The sequence below is a fragment of the Convolutriloba macropyga genome, chromosome 6 (genome assembly GCF_964194025.1).
Source record: "Convolutriloba macropyga chromosome 6, txConMacr16.3, whole genome shotgun sequence".
NCBI lineage: Eukaryota > Metazoa > Xenacoelomorpha > Acoela > Convolutidae > Convolutriloba > Convolutriloba macropyga.
This window is the reverse complement of record NC_134473.1, coordinates 37,168,988-37,193,040: the sequence shown is the minus strand read 5'-3', so window position 1 is coordinate 37,193,040 and position 24,053 is coordinate 37,168,988. Positions and strand designations below refer to the sequence as shown.

Here is a 24,053-nt window from a genome sequence, read left to right as displayed (position 1 = left end):
TTCTTTTGCCAGTTGTTTTTATCACATGCAGAAATTTGTCCATTTGTTTATTTTCGAATCAATCACAAATTTTGCAAAGTCCCATTTTTACGGATTATATTTGGTTTTTATTTTTCCCTAATGAGAAAACACAATTTATGAAAGATTTTTGCTTGTTTTTCACTCATCCAATATATACATAAAATATGCGACTTTTCTTGACTTAAACTTTTTCTTGAAAGAATTTATGACGGAAATGTTCAAATGACTTAATTTTTCTCAATTCTTGAGCTCTTTTCCATAAATTAAATCTTGTTCTTCAAAATTGTTCTCTTTCAGTTTAGCAAAACTCGAGTGCAAAAGTATTCAAAATCATTTCAATTTTTAAGTTTTTCTGGGAGTGATGTTGGCTGAAGCTTCTTTAAACAACACTTCCCACTCAAGCATACAATAATAGAATCGAGATATGTCCAACAGTCGTGCAATAACATTTCCCTTGACATTAGTTGGTTTTGGTTGTGAGTTTACTAATATAATTCACGTAAACCAAATCTTTTCTCAATTTGTTGTTAACATTATTCGTTTTCAAGAGTTTTCAGCGGTAACATATTAACTATTAACAGTGGCTTTACATTTTGGTAATTTTTTTTAGTGTTTTTGTTTTTTCGAAATTTTTTGTCAAAAATCCCGGTCATTGAAAATTCCACATTGTTAATTCGTTAATTTCTCAAAACTTATGGCTTGATTATTTCATCGCAATATCGAAACCAATCCATTGCTCTCCTGATTTGTTTCAACTTGACTATTCCATTGCACCGCAAAAAAGAGCGGTTTTTCTGTCTAATTTTAGCTTGAGGCTATCGAGTCTTCGCAACTGTTTACCACAAAATTTTACCCAATTTGCCCGGCTACAGCGAAACCGAAGCAGTCTTTGTGTTATTGCGCTGTCCGTAAGAAAAATTGATTAAACATCAGAAATTTAGATCAGGAATCGCCATACTTGTTGAATACTTCAAAATACAGTCATTTTAATTTCGATTGACGTTTTTCCGATATCTTAAAATTTGTGTTGTGTTTTGATAATAGTTTGAAGGTTTGGGTAAGTAATTTTGAGTTCTGTGCTAAATTGGAAGTTTTTCCGGGTATTTTGCGCAATTTACGCAAAAATTAGCCATTTCTCCGTTTATACTGCCTTTTCTGCGAAACATACAAAAAGTTGCGAAACTTTTTCTAAATTTTTGCAGATTTTCGTTCTTTCTATCGGCAACCAGTGCAAGAATTTTTAGCCCTATTTGACGAAAGGAACGTTTCTTTATGTTTTTTATCTTGAATTGAATTCATTTTTTTAAATTCAATGAGTGGCTCAAGTAGGAACTGCGCTTTTTGAAGGCTTTTTCTTGGCAGAGACGGCTCTTTTGGTGGTTTGTGGAATTCTTGCTCCTAAATTTTTAAAAGTTGTTTAGACATGAGTTTTGGTGTCGAAGTGGAGAATTGGTTTTGTTCATATCGAAAAAGGAAAACGTGCAAAAAAACCAGCGCTTCTGGGAGGCTCAATGTTTGCATTTTTTTAATGAAGTAGTCAGAAAAAAGTGTTGGAAGAAATGTTGGCTTTCTAGATTGTGTTTTTTAACGTTTGGCTTTGGCTTATACTGTTCATCGATTTTTGCTCGATTTTTTTGTAATTGGATTTTTTTGGGTTTCATCTTTTTCGTCTTGTTTATAGGTTTTACCTTTTTGGATCTGTTTTCTGTCAAGACAAAGAATCTCAAAACTTTAGACAGGACTTAATGCTATATTTCAATTGAGAGTCTTTGAAATGTAGTGGGATGCTGTTTTTTGACGACTCGAAGAGGAGAATTAGTAGATCGTCTTTTTCGGGCAATAATTTTGTTGTAGTGTATCTAAAACAGGAAATGAAATGCGTCAACTCAAAGTATTTAGTTAAATTTGATGTTAAGCTGAGAGAAGACAGTAGTGTTCTGTTCTTTTCGCCTTTTCGAAGAAGAGCGCAAAACGTTCGGAATTTTTTTTTGACAGTCTGGTGCAGTTTTGTCGCTATTTGTATCATTTTAGCTATTTTGTCGCTATTTTAAAATTTTTCCATATTGGACGTTTTCAGTGTTTTCTGTATTCTTCAAAAATTTTTTGCTGTTTACCTTATTTGTTTTGGCTGCAATTCGATTCAATTTATTTTAACTTTGAGTTGTTCAACAAATTTTAGGTTAATAATTTCCCCTATATCTTATGTTTTCTGAATACTCTTCTGATTTTGTTCCTCTCACTGTTGTTTTTCTTCAATATTTTTTAGAGCTATTCTAAAGGTTTTTTTAAAGTTATCGACGAAGAGTAAAAATTTTTTACTTTTGCTGGTATATCTCAGTATTTCCGTGTTCAATTTGGTGTTGCCGTGTCTTGGGTGGGAGTTCTTTTTTTTCTCAAATTGATGGTTGCGAAATAAATTTATGATGGTTTTGTTCAAGAATTTTGAAGAGAAAAAGGGCTTGCTCAATATGAAATGCTTCTGTTGTTTCTTCTGTCAGCTGTTTTCTTTTATTGAATAGAGATTAACCGTGCCGGAACGTCTTTTGGCAAAAGCGATTTTGGAGTTGTAACTCAAAGAAAGTTTTTCAGGTGATTTATTTGGTTTTGCTGTCACATGCTATCCCACAACCAATTTTCCTCTTTGTTTATTATCCTCTTATTGTTTCAAATTGAGTAGCATAATTAATTAAATGAAGCAATAGGAATACACAGATTTTTAATCAGAATAACATCTTAGCCTTTATCAAGAAAGATGTGTATTTTTCATCTTTTTTTACTAAGTTTTTGAGACAGCTGCTCAACGAGCTATTGCGGCTAATTTCAGGCAATGTGCCAGCTGTTTTTAAAATCTTAATACGTTTTCATGATTTTTGATGTCAAATTGGAGAGGTGAGTTTGATTACGCCCAAACAAGAGCTGGAGCGAAAGAGGCGAAACTAAAGTTTTCCTGCTTTAATTTTAACTTTGAGTGATAAAAATAATTAAAATTTGCTCTCTGATTTTATTTCTTGAGTGGCTTTTCAACAGGCCGAAGTTTCACCGTTTTTTCGATTTTATTTGCGAATCAACCACAATTATTGCAATGGCACATTTTACGGATCATATTTCAAAATTTTGACGAATGATCATTATTATTGCAAACAATTTGGGTTTTAATCTTTCCCTAATAAGGAAACCCAATTTATAAATCAGATTTTTCTGGCTTTTCACTCCTTCAATAAATACCTAAGAGTATGCGGAATTTTTTACGGAAACGTACAAATGGCTACTTAATTTTTTCTCAATTCTTGAGCTCTTTTCCACAAATTTGGTCTTGGTATATAAAAATTGTTTTGTTTCAGTTTAGCAAAAGTCGAGTGCAAATTTTGTCAAATTATTTTAATTTTAATACTTATATTGGGCAGTGATGTTGGACTCAGATTAATTTGATTTGAACAACACTTCCCACTCAGAAATGCTATAATAGCATCGAGATGAGTTCAACAGTCGTGCAAAGACATTTCGATGAACATTAGTTGGTTTTGGCTGCAATTTTCCTAACATAATTTACTTAACCCATGTCTCCAATCAGTTTGTTATCATTTTTCGTTTTTCCGGAGTTTTCAAGAGTTTTCAGAAGAATTTTTTTGTGTTGTTGTTTTCTTGAATCTTTATGTCACAATTCCCGCTCATTCAAATTACCCTTTTGTTACTCAGCTAGTTTCTTGAAATTTGTTACTTGATTATTTCATCGCATCAAAACCAATCCCTTGCTTTCCTAACTTTTTTCAACTTGACTATTCCTTTACACTGCAAATGGGAAAGAGGAATTGCCCTGGCCTATCATCAGCTTCTGTACATTGTCAATATTTTAGGATATCAAATTTGATTCAGATGTTATTCTAACTGTTCTGTCTAATTTTAAATTGAGGCTATCGATTTTCGCAGTTGTTTATCACAAATTTTTGCACTATTCGTATAGCTACAGCGAAACCCAAACAGAAACTTTCTTCTTGCACTATCCGTAAGAAAAAATGATGAAACACCGGAACGTGAAAAGATCGTGAGTCGCCATACTTGTTGAATAATTCAAAAAAGTTGTTTCTGAGTTATTTTATTTTCGATTAACTTTTTTTCCCTATCTTTTGCAGTTTTTGTCCTGTTTTGATAGTTGTTTGAAGCTTTGGTTAATTAATTTGAGGTCTCTGCAATTTTGGAAGCATTTTTGGTTGTTTTGCTCAATTTAAGCAAAAATTAGCAATTTCTTGGTTTATAACTGCCTTTTTTGAGAAACATACAAAAAAGTTGCAAAACTTTTTCTAAATTTTCGCAGTTTTTTGTTTTTTCTATCAACAACCAGTGCCAACCTTTTTAGCCCTATTTGTCAAAAGGAACGTTTCTTTATGTTTATATCGTGAATTGAATTCAATTTTTTAAATCCAATGAGTGGCTCTAGTAGGAACTGCGCTTTTTGAAGGGTTTTTTCTTGGCAGAGGCGGCTCTTTTAATGGTTTCCGGAATTCTTACAACTAAATTTTTAAAAGCGGTTTAGGCATGAGTTTTGGAGTCGAATTGGAGAATTGCTTTTGTTCATATCGAAACAGGAAAACGAGCAAAAAAACTATCGCTTCTGGGGGCTTAATTTTTGCGTTTTATTTATGAAGTAGTCAGAAAACAGTGTTGGAGGAAATGTTGGCTTTCTTTATTGGCAGTTTTTTTATTGGTTTTATGTTTTTTGGCATTCGGCGGTTGCGCTTTGGTTTTTACTGTTCTTCGATTTTTGCTCGATTTTTCTGTAATTGTTTTTTTGGGTTTCACATCTTTCGTTTTGTTTATAGATTTTACCTTTTTGGATCTGTTTTCTGTCCAGACAAAAAATCTCAAAACTTTAGACAGACTTCTTGCTATATTTCAATTTGAATATTTCAATGAGAGAATTTGAAAGGTAGTGGAAACCTGTTTTTTTCGACGACTCGAAGAGAAGAATTAGTGGATCGTCTTTTTCCAGCAGAAATATTTTTTGAAGTTTGTCTAAAACAGGAAATGAAATGCTTTTAATCGAAGTATTTTGTTAAAATTGATGTAATGCTGAGAGAAAACAATAGTATTCTGTTGTTGTCGCTTTTTGGAAGGAGAGGGAGAGCTAGAAACCTTCGGAATTGTTTTCTGATGCAATTTTCTCGCTAATTGTATCATTTTAGCTGTTTTACTATTGTTCCAAATTAGACGTTTTTATTGTTTTTTGTGAAATTTGAACAAACTTTGGTCGCTATTTCCCCTTTTTCTTATGTTTTTTGCAAATCACTTCTGGTTTTGTTCCTGTTGGTATTGCTTTTCTTCAATGTTTTTAAATTAGAGCTGTTCTAAAGGTTTTGTTTCTTAAAGCTGTCGACGGAGACAAGAAGTTTCCTTCTTTTGCTGGTATATATCAGTCACTCTGTTTTCAATTTGGTGTTGCCGTGTCTTGTGTGGGAGGTCTTTTTTTCTCAAATTGATGGTTGCGAAATAAATTTATGATGGTTTTGTTAAAGAATTTTGAAGAGAAAAAGGGCTTGCTCAATATGAATTGCTTCTGTTGTTTCTTCTGTCAGCAGTTTTCTTTTATTGAATGGAGACTAACTGTGTTGGAAGGTCTTTTGACAAAAGCGAATTTGGAGTTGTAACTCAAAGAAAGTTTTTCAGGTGATTTATTTGGTTTTGCTGTCACATGCTATCCCACAACCAATTTTCCTCTTTGTTTATTATCCTCTTATTGTTTCAAATTGAGTAGCATAATTAATAGAAGCAATAGAATACACAGATTCTTAATCAGAATAACATCTTAGCATTTAACAAAAAAGATGTTTATTTTTCATCTTTCTTTTACTTACTGTTTGAGACAGCTGCTCAAACATAATTTACTTAATCTATGTCTCCAATCAGTTTGTTATCATTTTTCGTTTTCCCGGAGTTTTCAAGAGTTTTCAGAAGAATTTTTTTGTGTTGTTGTTTTCTTGAAATTTTATGTCACAATTCCCGCTCATTCAAATTACCCTTTTGTTAATCAGCTAGTTTCTTGAAATTTGTTACTTGATTATTTCATCGCATCAAAACCAATCCCTTGCTTTCCTAACTTTTTTCAACTTGACTATTCCTTTACACTGCAAATGCGAAAAAGGAATTGCCCTGGCCTATTATCAGCTTCTGTACATTGTCAATATTTTAGGATATCAAATTTGATTCAGATGTTATTCTAACTGTTCTGTCTAATTTTAAATTGAGGCTATCGATTTTCGCAGTTGTTTATCACAAATTTTTGCACTATTCGTATAGCTACAGCGAAACCCAAGCAGAAACTTTCTTCTTGCACTATCCGTAAGAAAAAATGATGAAACACCGGAACGGGAAAAGATCGTGAGTCGCCATACTTGTTGGATAATTCAAAAAAGTTGTTTCTGAGTTATTTTATTTTCGATTAACTTTTTTTCCCTATCTTTTACAGTTTTTGTCCTGTTTTGATAGTAGTTTGAAGCTTTGGTTAATTAATTTGTGGTCTCTGCAATTTTGGAAGCATTTTTGGTTGTTTTGCTCAATTTAAGCAAAAATTAGCAATTTCTTGGTTTATAACTGCCTTTTTTGAGAAACATACAAAAAGTTGCAAAACTTTTTCTAAATTTTCGCAGTTTTTTTGTTTTTTCTATCAACAACCAGTGCCAACCTTTTTAGCCCTATTTGTCGAAAGGAACGTTTCTTTATGTTTATATCGTGAATTGAATTCAATTTTTTAAATCCAATGAGTGGCTCTAGTAGGAACTGCGCTTTTTGAAGGGTTTTTTCTTGGCAGAGGCGGCTCTTTTAATGGTTTCCGGAATTCTTACAACTAAATTTTTAAAAGCGGTTTAGGCATGAGTTTTGGAGTCGAATTGGAGAATTGCTTTTGTTCATATCGAAACAGGAAAACGAGCAAAAAAACTATCGCTTCTGGGGGCTTAATTTTTGGGTTTTATTTATGAAGTAGTCAGAAAACAGTGTTGGAGGAAATGTTGGCTTTCTGTATTGGCAGTTTTTGTTGGTTTTACGTTTTTTGGCATTCGGCGGTTGCGCTTTGGTTTTCACTGTTCTTCGATTTTTGCTCGATTTTTCTGTAATTGTTTTTTTGGGTTTCACATTTTTTCGTTTTGTTTATAGATTTTACCTTTTTGGATCTGTTTTCTGTCCAGACAAAAAATCTCAAAACTTTAGACAGACTTCTTGCTATATTTCAATTTGAATATTTCAATGAGAGAATTTGAAATGTAGTGGAAACCTGTTTTTTTCGACGACTCGAAGAGAAGAATTAGTGGATCGTCTTTTTCCAGCAGAAATATTTTTTGAAGTTTGTCTAAAACAGGAAATGAAATGCTTTTAATCGAAGTATTTTGTTAAAATTGATGGAATGCTGAGAGAAAACAATAGTATTCTGTTGTTGTCGCTTTTTGGAAGAAGAGGGAGAGCTAGAAACGTTCGGAATTGTTTTCTGATGCAATTTTCTCGCTAATTGTATCATTTTAGCTGTTTTACTATTGTTCCATATTAGACGTTTTTATTGTTTTTTGTGAAATTTGAACAAACTTTGGTTGCTATTTCCCCTATTTCTTATGTTTTTTGCAAATCACTTCTGGTTTTGTTCCTGTTGGTATTGCTTTTCTTCAATGTTTTTAAATTAGAGCTGTTCTAAAGGTTTTGTTTCTTAAAGCTGTCGACGGAGACAAGAAGTTTCCTTCTTTTGCTGGTATATATCAGTCACTCTGTTTTCAATTTGGTGTTGCCGTGTTTAAGATGGTTTTGTTAAAGAATTTTGAAGAGAAAAAGGGCTTGCTCAATATGAAATGCTTCTGTTGTTTCTTCTGTCAGCAGTTTTCTTTTATTGAATGGAGACTAACTGTGTCGGAAGGTCTTTTGACAAAGCGATTTTGGAGTTGTAACTCAAAGAAAAGTTTTCAGGTGATTTATCTGGTTTTGCTGTCACATGCTATCCCACAACCAATTTTCCTCTTTGTTTATTATCCTCTTATTGTTTCAAATTGAGTAGCATAATTAATAGAAGCAATAGAATACACAGATTCTTAATCAGAATAACATCTTAGCATTTAACAAAAAAGATGTTTATTTTTCATCTTTCTTTTACTTACTGTTTGAGACAGCTGCTCAACGAGCTATTGCGGCTAATTTCAGGCAATGTGCCAGCTGTGTTTAAAATCTGTTAACACATTTTCATGAATTTTGAAGTCAAATTGGAGAGGTGAGTTTGATTACGCCCAAACAAGAGGTGGAGCGAAAGAGCTGAAATTAAAGTTTTTTGCTTTAATTTTTAACTTTGAGTGATAAAAATATTTAAAATTTGCTCTCTGATTTTATTTCGTGAGTGGCTTCTCAACATGCCGAAGTTTCACTGTTTTTTCGATTTTATTTTCGAATCAACCACAATTTTTCCAATGGCACATTTTACGGATCATATTTAAAAATTTTGACAAAAGATCATTATTATTGCAAATAATTCGGGTTTTCATCTTTCCCTAATAAGGAAACCCAATATATAAATCGTTTTTTCTTGTTTTTCACTGCTTCAATAAATACCTAAGAGTATGCGGAATTTTTCTCGGAAATCTACAAATGGCTACTTATTTTTTCTCAATTCTTGAGCTCTTTTCCACAATTTCGATCTTGGTATATAAAATTTTTTTTGTTTCATTTTAGCAGAAGTCGAGTGCAAATTTTGTCAAATTATTTTGAATTTAATCTTATTTTGGGCAGTGATGTCGGACTGAGGTTGATTTGATTTGAACAACACTCCTTACTCTCAGGCATGCAATAAGAGCATTGAGATGTGAACAGTTGTGCAATAACATTTCGATGGAAATTAGTCGGATTTGGTTGCAATTTTCTAACATAATTCACATAATCCATAGCTTTTCTCAGTTTGTTGTGATCAATTTTCGTTTTCAAGAGTTTTCAGCGGCAGCATTATGACTATTAACACTGGCTTTACATTTTGGTAATTATCATTTAGTGTTGTTGTTGTTTTGAAATTTTATGTCGCAATTCCCGCTCATTTAAAATACCAATTTGTTAATTAGCTAAATTCTTGAAATTTTTTACTTGATTATTCCAGCGCATTATCGAAACCAATCCATTGCTTTCCTGACTTTTTTTCCAATTACACTGCAAATGCGAAAGAGGGATTGCACTGGCCCATTATCAGCCTCTGTAGATCGTAAATATTTTAGGATATCAAATTTGATTCAGATGTTCTTTTGACTGTTCTGTCTAATTTTAAATGGAGGCCATCGATTTTCGCAGTTGTTTATCACAAAGTTTTGCACTATTTGTATAGCTACAGTGAAACCCAAACAGACACTTTCTTTTTGCACTATCCGTAAGAAAAATTGATGAAATACCGGAACGTGAAAAGATCATGAATCGCCATACTTGTTGAATAATTCAAAAAAGTTGTCTCTGAGTTATTTTATTTTCGATTAACATGTTTTTCCTATTTTTTACAGTTTTCGTCTTGTTTTGATAGTAATTTGAAGGTTTGGGTAATTAATTTGAGGTCTCTGCTAATTTGGAAGCATTTCTGGGTTTTTTTGATCAATTTAAGCAAAAATTAGCAATTTCTTCGTTTATATCTGCCTTTTTCGAGAAACATACAAAAAGTTGCGAAGATTTCCTAAATGTTCGCAGTTTTTTGTTTGTTTTTCTATCATCAACTAGTACGAGCATTTTTAGCCTTGTGACCCGAAAAGAACGTTTTTTAGGCTTTATATGCCCTTGTGAAGAAAATACTTTTTTGTGCAAATTTTTTATCTCTTTCTATTCGTTGTTTTCAGAGCTTGATTTTAATATCGAGAATTAAATGCAATGTTTTAATTCCAATGAGTGGCTCTAGTAGGAACTCTGTTTTTGAAGGGCTACTTTTTTGGCAGAGGCGGCTCTTTAGGTGGTTTCCGGAACTCTTCCAATTATTTTTTTAATAGTGGTTTAGACATGAATTTGGAGTCAAATTCAAGAATATATTTTGATCATGTGGAAACAAGAAAACGAGCCAAAAAGCCAACAATTATGGGGGGCTTAATTTTTGCACTTTACTTATGAAGAAGTCAGAAATCAGTATTGGATATGTTGGCTTTCTAGATTGTGGTTCTTTTTGACATTCGGCGATTTGACTTTGGTTTTTACTGCTCGTCAATTTTTGATCGTTTTTTTTCTGTGTTTGGTTTTTTGGGTTTCACCGTATTAGATTTGTTTATAAATTTTTACTTTTGGCTCTGTTTTCTGTCAAGACAAGGAATCTCAAAACTTTAGACATCACTTCTTGCTATATTTCAATTGAGAATTTGAAATGTAGTGGGATGCTGTTTTTTTCGACGGCTCGAAGAGGAGAATTGTTATATTGTCTTTTTTGGGCGTTAGTGTTAATTTAGTGTACCTAAAACAGGAAAAGAAATGCGTTAAATCAAAGTATTTAGTTAGAAATGATGCAAAGCTGAGAGAAGACAGTAGTATTCTGTTCTTGTCGCCTTTTGGAAGGATAGGGAGAGCGAGAAAAGTTTAGAAAAATTTTTGAGAGTCTGGTGCAATTTACTATTTGTATCATTTTAGCTGTTTTAGCATTTTTCGATATTTGACATTTTTAGTAGTTTTTGTTTTCGAAAATCAAATTGCGTTCTGCAAAAATCATGTCGCAACGTTTCAACTCTCATTGTCCCTCGACTAGATGCACTCCTATAACGATGATGAACGGAATAAACAGCTAAAAGTTCTGTCTCTTGACTTAGCAAAAGCTTTCGATACGGTGCCACACGGCACGCTGATAAAGAAACTTAAATCTTTTGCCATTTGGTGGAAAACTGTTAGGATTGATAGCCTTATGTTTAATCGAAAAATAGCAAATAGTTAACATAAGGGGAGGCTTCTCTACTCCAAAGGAAGTTACCAGTGGCCCAGGGCCGCATCTTAGGACCTCAGCTACTTCTTGTCTTTATCAATGATTTGCCCGAGACCGTACCCCCACCACGGACAGTTGCGGCTATGCTGATTATCTTAAAAATATGACACAAAACCCAGGCGAATTAACCAGTACTGTCAAAAGTGTAGAAAATTGGATGAAAGTGAACTGAACGCAAGCGACCACAAAGAAAGCCCACGTTCTTAACATCATGGGTTTGCTAATGATGTTTTTTTATTGATCAGATTTCAACATCCTCATAGTCGCAAAGAGACGTTGGCCTAATAGTGCCAATCACGTCTCACCTGGAATTTTAACTGATTATCAGGGACCTTGAAAACTATATGCGCTTACTTTCAGCTGAAAAGTAACTTAAGCCAATCGTGCAGTAAGTACGCCAAGTTATGTGCATAAACTAGCAAGTTGTGCCTATACTCACCTATGCGTCGCAAGCGTGGCTGCCTAGTCGGGGTGCTACCTTTGTGTCTATACATTGAGATACACGACATCTTCGGCTTTTTAGCTTTGCAAAAAAGAAAGTATGATGTAAACCTGGACTCTCAACTAATAAGCACCACCTGCAACACGACCAGACAGTGTACCAGAGATGAACTCAACATATCGAAAAATCGATTGACTAAAATGTTAGGTGATTTTTTTTACAAAGACTCTGCTCAACAACTACTCAAGGTGTTCAAACATTACGGAAATGTGTTGAATAAATGCACTTTAACAAAACAAAAATCTACTGGGATTTCTTTGAAAATTACTTCTCAGAGGAGAACAGATGCACGTGGAGGGTAGCCTGCAGATGTGGGAACTCAGAATATACCAAATTTAAACTCAACAGTGACTCTAAAGGGGTGCAATGCCCTAAATCCTTCACTACTACTACCACTACTACTACTTTATTTCAAAGCTGATCATTCAAGGGAGTGGAGAATTTTTTTGTTGCTGGTTGTGGATGTTTGCGCTCGCGCGTCTATATGTTCATTTAACATGCGTTAATAATGGTCATTTTTATTTAAATTGGGTAAAATTGTTTCTGAAACTATGGAAAGGATTGGCTGCCATATTTGGTCTTTGTCTTTCATAACGGAGAACAAAATGTTAAAATCTCGTAAAATTGATGATTTCAATTTGATTTTTTTTTACTTTTCATTTGTGCAATTACTGCGCACCTTTGGTGAAACTTTGGTTTTTATTGATCAATTTACAGTCTGTCCCATGAAGTTGAAGTAAACAAACGTTCGAACAATGACAAAACGTGCATTTGCTCCAATCTGGTCATTTGAATGCCGAGGCTTTTTCCCTTGAGGTCCAATTCATTGTTTGTTTGTATCCACATGTATTCAAATAGAATTTGCCTTTAGAACTCTGTCAAAGAAATTTTGAAACAGTTGCTTATTTGTATTTTATGGGACAGGCCATAGCACAATCCGAATCAATGCAGTTTTATAATTAAGCTCCAGATGAGTGAAGCTATGAGAAGGAGGAGAGTGTTGTATGACGTAATCTGATTGGCTAAGCTCTCTCTGTATTTGTAGTAGATGTACATTTCCATGTAGTATCCATGTTGCACAGACCTGCCGTATGCGTCTGGTGATGCACTGATGGCTTTGGCACATTGCACAAGATGTTTTACATTCTCAAGACCTAAGAAACCAACTCAGTTCTCTATCTATAGTCGCAGATGAAAAAATTATATTTACAGAAATTTTAAATTGTAAATACTATATTTCTATCAGTGACGAGTATTCTTTAATTCAAATCAGGTGAATCATATGCCGAGTTTATTTAAGAGATTTTCTTGTTAAAATTTCATAAGTTTACAAATCAATTTTTCAAGCGGATTACATGTACATTAAAGTTTGATTATTTTTTGCCAGTCTAATATGTCATTTTGATGATCGAACGAAGTGTTCATCGTAAATACAGCAGATTACACCACAAATCCGGTAACAGAAAAGGAAATTTGATAAAGGGTACCTGTTTTAAATGACCAACAGCATTAATTGTGGTTTCTTTATTATGGTAGTCATCATAATTAGATATTCTTAGAATGCAAAAGTAAGTCTCGGATATATGTACTATTGAGAGTGAAGAACCATTGATTATATTCTATAAAATATAGAATAAGTTGTATTCTATATTATTCTACCGAGAGGGAAAAGGAAAGATTTTCAATTTATTTAACCACGTTTTGTGATGTAATGAGAGCTCACACACAACAGCGTATAGTTGTTCTAATGATATTGAGCAGTTCTTGATGATATGAAACTCCCAATAGTGAACCAGCTAGCTAATCATCTTTACCTTGCGATCCGTCCTGCCATGGTTTTGCTTCTGGACCTGGATCCAAATTGAGAGCGCTGTTCGTCCCGGTGCTGGTGCTGTTGCTCGTGCTATTGCTTCCGTTCGTACCACCAGAGCCGTTGGCCCTTAAAGTAAACAAAAAATGAAGTAAACAAATTAATGAGCATGTAGTTCAAAAAGTACTACGCTTCACAACATTGTTTTATGTATTTTTTCCCTATCTCTCCTGGCTACCTGCAGTTGTCTGCTTTTTGCGTAAAGCCTGCAAAACAAATGGATATTGCTTTAAATAGTCATAATGGATAATATTTGTACATAGTAAAATCGTAGATTCGACCAAACTTTATAAATTGATGTTTCAAAATTGTTTCATTAACTCGATTTACAGATTGAGCTACGCGATTCAAGTCGGTCTGGTTAGGGTTGTGCACCATGACCTGTAAAAACCAGCACGGGGGTAAAGCGTGACACGGTGACAGTCTGGAAGCTACTACTGTCTGGGTATAGTCTAATCTCGACCCCGTCCAGAGTCTGAAGAGTTATCAGTGCAGAGTATGGAGTAATGAGTAATTCTCAACAGAGCCTTTTCCGGAGCTTTTACGGATTAATCAGAACCGCTTTGAATTTCTGGATAGTCTCATCAAGCCCAAGAGGTCCAGTAGCAGAGAATAGACGGTCCCCAAAAAGCGATAATAATGAGCCGCTGAAGAGACACCTTCTGGGAAACGCTGCTCAATTTAAGTTGATGAGCAGCAATTTCCACGCTAAAGGCTACGTAAAGTTTAGTAAAGAGGGTACAAGAAATAATAACCTCTTACTGATATATAATAGCAACCCAGGGTGGCCTCGAAAGCAGTAACACCTACTTTCTGAAAAGAATACCGGATACCAACTATCCCCGTATCTTCCAGTATCTGCAGTGCGCATCCCAAGTGAGTCTTGAAATCTTACTTGCGACTCACATTAGTCTGGCACCCACACTTCTAGACCAAAGTAGGTCTGGCACCCGGTTACGGGATATAACTTTCAGACACCCACTGTGTGCGAATCTAGGTGGATTGTTAAGAGCGAACGGTGGTCTAGATTTTCTGGTACCCCCTGTGCGCGAGATCAGTTCTTGTGAGCCCTGACCGGCGACAAAATTTCGGCAACTGACATTTTTAAACATAACCAACTAACGTCGAGTGAACTGCTCTGAAACTATTGGCGAACGCAAAGGAAGCCGAAGCAAAAGCAAGCGGACAGAAAAGCAAGCCGAAAGTTATGTAATAGTTATGTAATCTATCAGAAACAATACATTGTTAGCCGTTACAATCAATACTGCGCGTAGTATTATAGTGCATAATGTATTCTAATGCACCAAAGAAACAAAAACACGTCAATTTTTAGACATCTAGTGGGTACGGGCCTCAGCGGACCGCTGTCCATGGCCATGCCTCTCATCCGCTGCGCTGTGGGATGTAATCCGGAAACCGCGGACCGGTTCGCCCACCGGCCCGCCAGGGGCAACTTTAAGTACGGGTAGCCCAAATCTTTTCGGCTTACTTGACCTCATTTTCAAAATTCGGCTTGCTTGCCTATCGGCTTGCTTGACCACCACCGAAACTATTGACGAGCGGTTGGCTTCGTCAGTAGCTAGCTACAATTTATGGAGGCCACATTTAGCTTAATTGAAGGGGGCGTGGGACTGGCGCGGTGGTGGGGGGGGGAGGGGGTATGCGAAGTTGGGGGGGGGGGTTGCGAAGTAGGGGGGGGGAGGGGGCGATGTGGGTGTGGGTTTCTCTGTCTCTAAGAACTACACTTCACACCATAAATTTATGTCTCCAAAACAGTTTCAGTGAATCGCATACTTAGAGTCTAAGCCAAAAGGTTCTAGGAGAAATTAATGCCCTCTGGGTGTCATCTGTTTATCCCGTTGCTGAGGACGAAAAGTCAAGTCAGATGAAAACCTGTCGAATTTTTGGAGAAAAATATTAAAATTGCATGGAATAAAAAAAAATGTTTCAAATTGTGGACTTTGTGGTATGTTTCAACAAAAAAGCTTTTTTATACGATCAAAAGTTTACAAATAAAAACACTCTCTTTAAAAAACACCCTCTTTTTTCGCTTCACTCTCCAATTTTTTAAAATAAATAAATCACTGACAAACGAAGAGAATTTAGAAAAATCCAGGATACGATTCCATCCGTCACTAAAACGTCCAGGCAGAGAGCTGTTTGGAAGATTGAACTTAGACTTAGAGAATTAAAAGTCTAACTTTTTTGCCTAAAATCTTAGTGTCCCAATTTAGGACACTAAGTTAGGGAAAAAAGACTAGATCTCGTTACATATCTAACTTTTGACCCTTTAATCAAACCGCTATAAATAAACTACTACTTCGCTATCGGAGAAAGAGACGTTTGGATTATTTCCACTCCTTTATATTTTCATGAAGAACATTTTTCTTTCACTAACCTGCAAAATTGTACTCTTTACATCAATTTCAAATGAAATTCAACACTTTCGTACCCTTTGGTTCTCTTAATACTTTAGAACAAAATCTTAGTCCCCTCAAGCCTCGTGCCCAATAATCGGACGCCAGCGCCCTCGTTTCAGGGCACTAAGTCTGTCGGACGACTAAGATTAATTGAAATATGCCAAAAGACTTTGTTGCCACAAATTTCGTTTGAGCAATTAATTAACAAAAACGGTGCCATAGTCAATTTGTAAATACGAGCTGATCTACATATTCTCTTGTTTTGTATAATTTTTACTGAAGTGTGCGAAACGTCAGTTGTTCTCTGCAAGCTGTCTCAAAATGACGTTGCGTCGTCTACAGAGGCTGTTGTTTACGTTCGAAAAGATCACGAAACCTGTATGAAGAGTTGCCAGTGTGTAATTATGGGCTGACTAGCTGCCATATAAATGCAACAAATGCCATATTAATTGCTGCTTGATGCCATATTAATGCAAGCACTGACGTATCAAAATCGGAGAAAATTTGAAGGGCTAATGTTTTTCCACTATCTGGATTCTGCAATTTGTGCAATGGCTCTGAAAAACGAGCAAACAACTAGATAAGAAAATTTTCAACTTAGTAGACTTTACTTAGCTTAAATGCTTGGCTATTTTTTGCCCATGGTATTATTTAAACACGATGGAGCACCCGAAGCATCATTGAGGCTCTTATGGGAAAGACACACAATTTTGTATAAACTGGAGAATTTCAACATTCCTAAATTTCAAAATCTCTTAAATCTAAGTTTCAATTAATTTTAATATTATTGAATTGTAACCAGTGATTGCTACCATTGTCTGCCTAATTTCACAAGTTTAATACGACCAAATTTGGTGCTTCAAAAACGAGATTCCAACTGACCTGTCATCTGCCAAAATTATGTTGGTTGCTCGTCGATCTCTCAGAAAAATTTTGGCGTCATTCGTGAACCGATTTTTGTCGCGGGTTTCCAGGCGTTCGGACTCCATAGGCGGTGCTCGAGCCCGCTTCTCATTCAAAACCTGGGATCGAGTTAAAAAGTTTTCCCTTCTAAGTGGACTTCTGCCATTACCATTTTCAATTTCCATTCCTCTGTAATTGATTATTGACTCATTCCATGCAATAAAATTTCCCTTACACACGCAAAATGATATTGACAAAATAATTGCACACTTATGATAAGTGACTAGCTTTTAGCTTGTCCCTATGTAACCTCCGAAATAGAGCCTAAATTCAGTTCCTCGGCCAAAAGTGAGCTCTGATCAGGTAAGTTTCTTATATTTATATAGGCTTTCGTGCGGTCGAAAATACTCCCAGACGATGTAGCTCGAGCGCACAATGCACGGGTGTGTAGAATAAAGATTGATTAGAGGTCACATAGGTGTGAGATCTCAGCCTTGGAAGGCATAACGTAGACCGTACAAGTAATGACATATCTTTGGTGAGCCAGGCCGGATATTCTGGCAGTGCCATAGATCAGACCCAGCCGACCTTTTTATGCAACATCCCCAACAAACACATGCTTATGCAAACACACGTATAGAATCTTCAAATAATCCTAGACGTCAGAATACTCAATTTGGCATCATTGCTTCAAATTTACTACCCTATACAATGCAATTAATTCGCAAAAGAAAACAGTTTCTAGCTCTATAAATACAAAGGCAGGACTTCGTGATTTATCTTTTTCGAATCTGTTTATTTTTTGAAGCACTCAAACAATCAAACTGAAAACGAGTCCTTCTCCCATATCACAATTTTTGATCCGACCCCACTTGTGGGGAGCGGAACTATATACTCAAATGGGAATTTTTTGTTCAGACAATTTTGGCCAATCGATATATTCATCGTAGAGAAATGTTAGTGGTATCATTAAAAAGCTCGTCCAGCGTAGAATTAAAATTAAAAAAAGATTTTTTTGAATTTCGTTTTTTTCCAAGGCGTTATCGAGGTTTAAAATTTTGTGTTAACACGTGATTTTTGGCATGTTTTTGGTCACTTTTAGGGGAATTTTCGTTCAAATTAAGATTTTTTCTATCAAAATAGTAATTCAAAACTACATTTCACGACACAACTTTTTATCAATTTTGTGTTCCTAATTGACTAAAACCAATAAAAAGACTAGTTCTGGTCTCATAGGGAAGTTTACCATCAATAAAATTCGAATTCTAATTGAGAGCTCTTTTTTAGAAAACGCTTCATTTTTTGTTGTTATTTTAAGTCTTTTAGAGGCTAGTCACTTTTCATATCGCAGTTCAAATGGAGCCCAATGAACAAAAAATCGTTTTCAAGGAATCGATCATGTTTTTTTTTGGCTTCGACTCTGAGTTTTCTTAACTTTAATTGAAATTTTGATATACTTTGTTAGGTTTTACAAATCTTTTTGGAGTCCTATGGCATAGAATCTTTGACTAAAAATGCAATAGGTTTCCTAATGAGCATTAAGTGAACCTATCTAGTGCTTTAAATGAACAGCTAATGACTGTTAAGACTAAAAAGAAATTAACCAATCATAAAATTATTTTCGTGAACTGTAAGTTAGTCTCAGTAAGTTCAGAACACTTTTTCCTTCTTTCTGTAAACAAAATCAATCTTGGTAGCAGTTTTATCTTCTAACTATTTGTCATTTGACTTAAACGCCACAAGATTTCAAAAAAATCAAATTTTTTGGATATTTTTGTATTATTGGTACCTTTTGAAATCTTATCACCCTAACTTAATTTTGATAGCTCCCATTGGCTTAGAGATGACGTCCAATGGATCATATATAAAGTTTTCGTAGAAAATATACGGTTTAAATGGCTTCGACACTTTTTTCTTGCATTTTCTACTGAGTTTTGGGTTTTTGCCTTTTTTGTTGTTTTCAGAGCCATAGGTCTTACTGTGATGTCTTATTTATTCACTATGCATGACAAACACTTTTGTCCTCCCATCGAGGCATAACTAAGCGTATTTATTTACATCCGTTGAAGGCTACTAAATTAAACGGCTGTCAAGACATTAAAAAAATTTTTCGGATATTTTCTTGAACATTAACCAATCGTCATTTTTTTTTCGTGAACTGTAAGTCAGTCTCAAAAATGTCAGGATCTTTTTCTTTTTTACTTCAACCAAATTTTATCTAGCTAGCGGTTTTATCTTCTAACTTTTGCATATTATGACTTCGTTGCACGGGTTTTCATAATTTTTTTTATTTTTGGATCCTTTTTTCGTAATTTTGGTTCCTTTTGATTTTTTTGACTACTTATTTATCACCTTCTCCTAATATTTAAAACTCCCTTTGGCTTAGAGGAGACGTTCAAAGGATCGTAGATAATGTTTTCAGAGAAAAGCTTATTAATATGTGGAATCAGTAAAGAGAAACATCACATTCAATAATTCTGTGGACTCTTAACAGTAGAGAAAGAAATGATTCCAATGAGCTTTGACGTGCGAAGTACAACAACCAATAAAACTACGTATTTTCCTAAATTTGAATGTATGAATTTGCACAGCAAAAAAATTCTCATAGGAACAAAGGTTTATCAAACTGACAGCAACAAGTTGAAGTGAAGAAGTACGCGAAATCCAAAAATAAACATTTAAAGGTTATTAAAACTATGATGCACAAAATTTTAAAAAATCAGTTTTGCATTTTTGACTCTCTGTTATTCAGTTGCTTCCATAAAATAAATCAAACAATGCGGTTTTAATGAAATCTTCACAGTAGAGCGTTCGATGTTTTTTTGAGTGCAATATTTTGAGCATGGTGACAAAAACTTCACGTAAAAATTCACGTAAGTTCACGTAAAAATTCAATACAAAGGCATTTGTGAAAACTATTTTGCTCTTTGAAATGAATAGCCTCTCTCTCTCTCTATTAACAATTTTTGAGTGTATTCGGCTAAACTGTCCTAAACTAAAAACTTAACTTTCGTTGGCATTCACGAAGCTCGAAGAAAAGAGTTTAAGGACTAGTTTAGAGTTTTTGTCTAGTTTCATTATTTTTTCTCTTTGCTTTTGAACTTTCCCTTTCGTTTTTAAATTACGACCTCCTAAAACTTCAGTTGAGGAACTGTGCGAAGCATGTATTGGCATCATTATGATGACCAAACTTTTGTTGTCTTGCCATAAGGTAGTGGATGAGATAGAATATATATGTTGTCAGAATCACCCAACTCCTCCCAATTTTATTTAACTACCCATCAAATAAATTCCTAATAGTTTGGTTTTGGTCAGTTTGATATCTCTCCGCCCAAAGGCCAGTGGGAGAATTTTGTTTTACGTTAAACTGCATGACATTTTGAAAACACCTTTTTTAAAACAAAATATTAAGGGTAGATCGTACTCGCTAAAAAATTGCAAAAGGTACACATACACATATCTCCAAGCACCGTCAAGATACTATAAGGGGGCTATAAACTTGTGGAGGATTATAAAAGGGTATAGTAGGAAAACTATATACATCATAATGTGATAACTCTGTCCCAAAAATTTAGTTAGTTTTATTTTCTTGTGCATCGAATTACAAATGTTTTACCTTTCCTTGACTTGTACTGTGCTTACGCATCTATATTTACAATGCCTCTTAGTCAAGATTGTAAGATATTTGAACTCAAGCCAGAAAAATGACATTTTTTTGTTTCCCTAGTCCAGAAATGCTCGTTTTTAGATTTTAAAAAATTGTAGGTTTGTTCGGTTTCATTTAACATGCATTTTAAGTTTGGTTTCAAACCTAAGAAAATAATGAGCAGATTACTAATGTACGTGTTTTTTCATGATCTCATAAAGACTCGGTGTGTGCGATTTATTGAATTGAATCTCATCAATGTCCAACAAGTCTCAAACTTTTAACTTGAAAAATAAACAAAACAATTTATATTTTTTTACCTAGTTTTATTAAGCTATAGAAAAAAATCAAGCGATATGCACTCGTTTGACAAAATTGTCCTCAAGAGGTTAGTTTGCGTTCTTTTGATTAGAAAGCTATATATGAAATAATTAAAATATTCAAATTTTTGTATGAACAAAAACGACGACTTCGTACGTTTCAAACCGAATTTACCGAACCTCAGAAACCGAACATTCAGACGATCTGTTATGTTTAAAAACCAGATTCATTTTTGTTCGTTGCACACCGTGTGAAGAAAATGGGAATTTTCATGTAAAATGATTTTCTCGATCTTTTTTACGTTCTTCAAGCATTCAAGGAGTCAGCCAACTCGAGTTGTTTTAAAGTTGAGAATGAATCAGTGTTGGTTTGTAATAAGCAATCCTTCTGTTGAAGAGTCGATTGTAGTTGAAGCAGAGAACAGCTGCTAATATTATGATGGGTATCAGCAGTGATGGGATTATTCTGCAGTAAGCTCAAACAATATATATTTTCAGCAAACTACTCCATGCATATTTCTGAAATGTTGTGCCTCAAACATAAAACGCTTACCCCCAATCGCTGGTGCAGGAGATTTTTTACATAATAATATAGAGTGGCTTTGCGAGGGTCTATCGGTACCGAAAAAAATCTACTTCCAAAGAGAATTACTTCCTTTCAATGCGGAAAGCGCTTAAATTTTGTGAAAGTGGTTTCCACAAAGCGGTCATAATTATGTGAAAATGTAATTGAGCAAAATTTAGCGGATGGTGCCTCCGTCAAACATTTTTTTGCAACGGAAAGCAGTTTTCATTTTTCAGTTCCCCCTTTCAACTTTAAAAATGAAAACACTGACTGGAATTTCCATATAGGGCACCTCTTTTTCGTCCGCGAAGTTCGAAAGTATGTTTCACACGCACAAGGTATTAAAATACTAAAAGTAAAATCTGGTAATAAACACGACTAAATTAACTCGAAAATTTGGTACCAGCCTATGTTGGTATGTAGTAGGAAAACTATATACATCATAATGTGATAACTCTGCCCCAAAAATTTAGTTAGTTTCATTTTGTTGTGCGTCGAATTACAAATGTTTTACCCTTCTTTGACTTGTACTGTGCTTACGCATCTATATTTACAGTGCCTCTTGGTCAAGATTGTAAAATATTTGAACTCAAGCCAGAAAAATGACATTTTTTGTTTCCCTAGTCCAGAAAAGCTCGTTTTTAGATTTTCAAAAATTGTAGGTTTGTTTGGTTTCAGTTAACATGCATTTTAAGTTTGGTTTCAAACCTAAGAAAATCATGAGCAGATTACTAATGTTCGTGTTTTTTCATGATCTCATAAAGACTCGGTGTGTGCGATTTATTGAATTGAATATCATCAATGTCCAACAAGTCTCAAACTTTTAATTTGAAAAATAAACAAAACAATTTATATTTACTTACCTAGTTTTATTAAGCTATAGAAAAAAAATCAAGCGATTTGCACTCGTTTGACAAAAATCTCCTCAAGAGGTTAGTTTGCGTTTCTTTTGATTAGAAAGCTATATATGAAATAAATAAAATATTCAAATTTTTGTATGAACAAAAACGACGACTTCGTACGTTTCAAACCGAATATACCGAACCTCAGAAACCGAACATACAGACGATTTGTTATGTTTTAAAACCGGACTCATTTTTGTTCGTTGCACACCGTGTGAAGAAAATGGGAATTTTCATGTAAAATGATTTTCTCGATCTTTTTTACGTTCTTCAAGCATTCAAGGAGTCAGCCAACTCGAGTTGTTTTAAAGTTGAGAATGAGTCAATGTTGGTTTGTATTAAGCAATCCTTCTGTTGAAGAGTCGATTGTAGTTGAAGGAGAGAACAGCTGCTAATATTATGATGGGTATCAGCAGTGATGGGATTATTCTGCAGTACGCTGAAACAATATATATTTTAAGCAAACTACTCCATGCATATTTCTGAAACGTTGTGCCTCAAACATAAAACGCTTACCCCCAATCGCTGGTGCAGGAGATTTCTTACATAATAATATAGCGTGGCTTTGCGAGCGTCCATCGGTACCGAAAAAAATCTACTTCCAAAGAAAATTACTTCCTTTCAATGCGGAAAGCGCTTAAATTTTGTGAAAGTGGTTTCCACAAAGCGGTCCTAATTATGTGAAAATGTAATTGAGCAAAATTTAGCGGATGGTGCTTCCGTCAAACATTTTTTTGCGGCGGAAAGCAGTTTTCACTTTTCAATTCCCCCTTTCAACTTTAAAAATGAAAACACTGACTGGAATTTCCATATAGGGCACCTCCTTTTTGTCCGCGAAGTTCGAAAGTATGTTTCACACGTACATTGTATTAACATAGGAAAAGTAAAATCTGGTAATAAAAACGACTAAATTAACTCGAAAATTTGGTACCAGTAGACGCCCGTAATGGGTATATAACAAAGCCTGATAATAAAGCAAATAGATCCCAATCTTTTGCAGTGGCTCCTGATTCGGATTCTAAAGTGCGTACTTTGGCGACGATGCAGAAAACAGTTAAAATTGGTGAAACATAGGGAAGGTTATTTTATTATACGAACGTGTAATTGTTGATGACATTTCCCCTTCTTCTGTTTCTGTCGTAAAATATTATGAAGATCTTAAGAATGAAACTAAAACAACACGCATTTAAATCACGTTTTAAACGAGAAATGATTTCACGTTAGAGACCATATGGCCTATGACCGAAGCTTAGCGCCAACTAACCAAACCATTGTTGTTCACCCGGGCTTTGATGTCAGAATTGAGAGCCAGATAGAGCTTGATTGTTTGTTTGAACTGAAGCTCCTTTTAGGGCTATGCAAAATCACAGATGTGCATGGTTTTGTATCCGTTACACCAGTCGAAGCAGCCAATTGTTTATAGTGGTTTGATTAAGTGTCAAAAGTTAGATTTCTGCCTTAAACTTAGTGCCCTGTTACTTCTTTAAGTCTAAGTTCAATCTGTCAAACTAAGCTCTCTGTCTCGAAGTTTTAATGACCGATGAAATCGTACCCTGGGGTCTCTAACACGTCCATATAGCTGCCGTGACGTCAACTATAATAATGGTAGCTGTTTCATTAACTGTCTTTTATTTGCTATAGTATCAGAGTACAGTTGACGATATCTTCAGTGTCATTGAACTGTTTTGTTCGTAGGACATCTGCATTAACGCATGTAAAAGTTAAACACAAAAAACTTTTGATTTTGGAACTTGATCAATGGTTGCGTTTGGCATTCGGACTGTTTCAATCCATTTATACCTCGACACGTCAAAAACATTAGTTTAATATTCACTGTATAAAGTTTTTATTAGTAGTGTTGTAAAACGATGCATTGCTCTGATAGTGCTGTAATGACTTTGACGTTCTTTGGTACTGGTACACGTATTCTAACAAATTAACACATTTGGTTTCTGAGGT

At 34.7% G+C, this 24,053-nt stretch overlaps 1 protein-coding gene across 3 annotated transcripts; it reads right to left on the bottom strand.

Moving 5' to 3' along the window:
• Positions 1-12,192: 12,192 nt before the first annotated feature.
• LOC142340963 (uncharacterized) lies at positions 12,193-23,485 on the bottom strand. 3 transcript variants are annotated; one of them, XM_075391762.1, is made up of 6 exons: positions 23,359-23,485; positions 23,193-23,264; positions 22,445-22,523; positions 16,641-16,852; positions 13,283-13,407; positions 12,193-12,622 (listed from the first exon to the last, which is right to left on the bottom strand). In XM_075391762.1, exons 1-6 carry the CDS (start codon positions 23,364-23,366, stop codon positions 12,411-12,413), a joined length of 708 nt encoding a protein of 235 aa, XP_075247877.1. In that variant the 5' UTR covers positions 23,367-23,485; the 3' UTR covers positions 12,193-12,410. The 3 variants fall into 3 exon arrangements, with proteins under 3 accessions (XP_075247877.1, XP_075247879.1, XP_075247878.1); XM_075391764.1 differs by having other exon boundaries at positions 22,445-22,533; positions 23,359-23,424; XM_075391763.1 differs by lacking the exon at positions 23,359-23,485 and having other exon boundaries at positions 12,194-12,622; positions 22,445-22,533; positions 23,193-23,290.
• Between the last annotated feature and the right edge of the window lie 568 nt (positions 23,486-24,053).

Coding starts and splice junctions, on each gene's coding strand:
- LOC142340963 (XM_075391762.1), bottom strand. Junction 16,853..22,444: donor ACAATCGACTCTTCAACAGA/AGGATTGCTTAA, acceptor ATAATCAATTAC/AGAGGAATGGAAATTGAAAA. Junction 13,408..16,640: donor ATAATTTTGGCAGATGACAG/GTCAGTTGGAAT, acceptor GTTTACTTTAAG/GGCCAACGGCTCTGGTGGTA.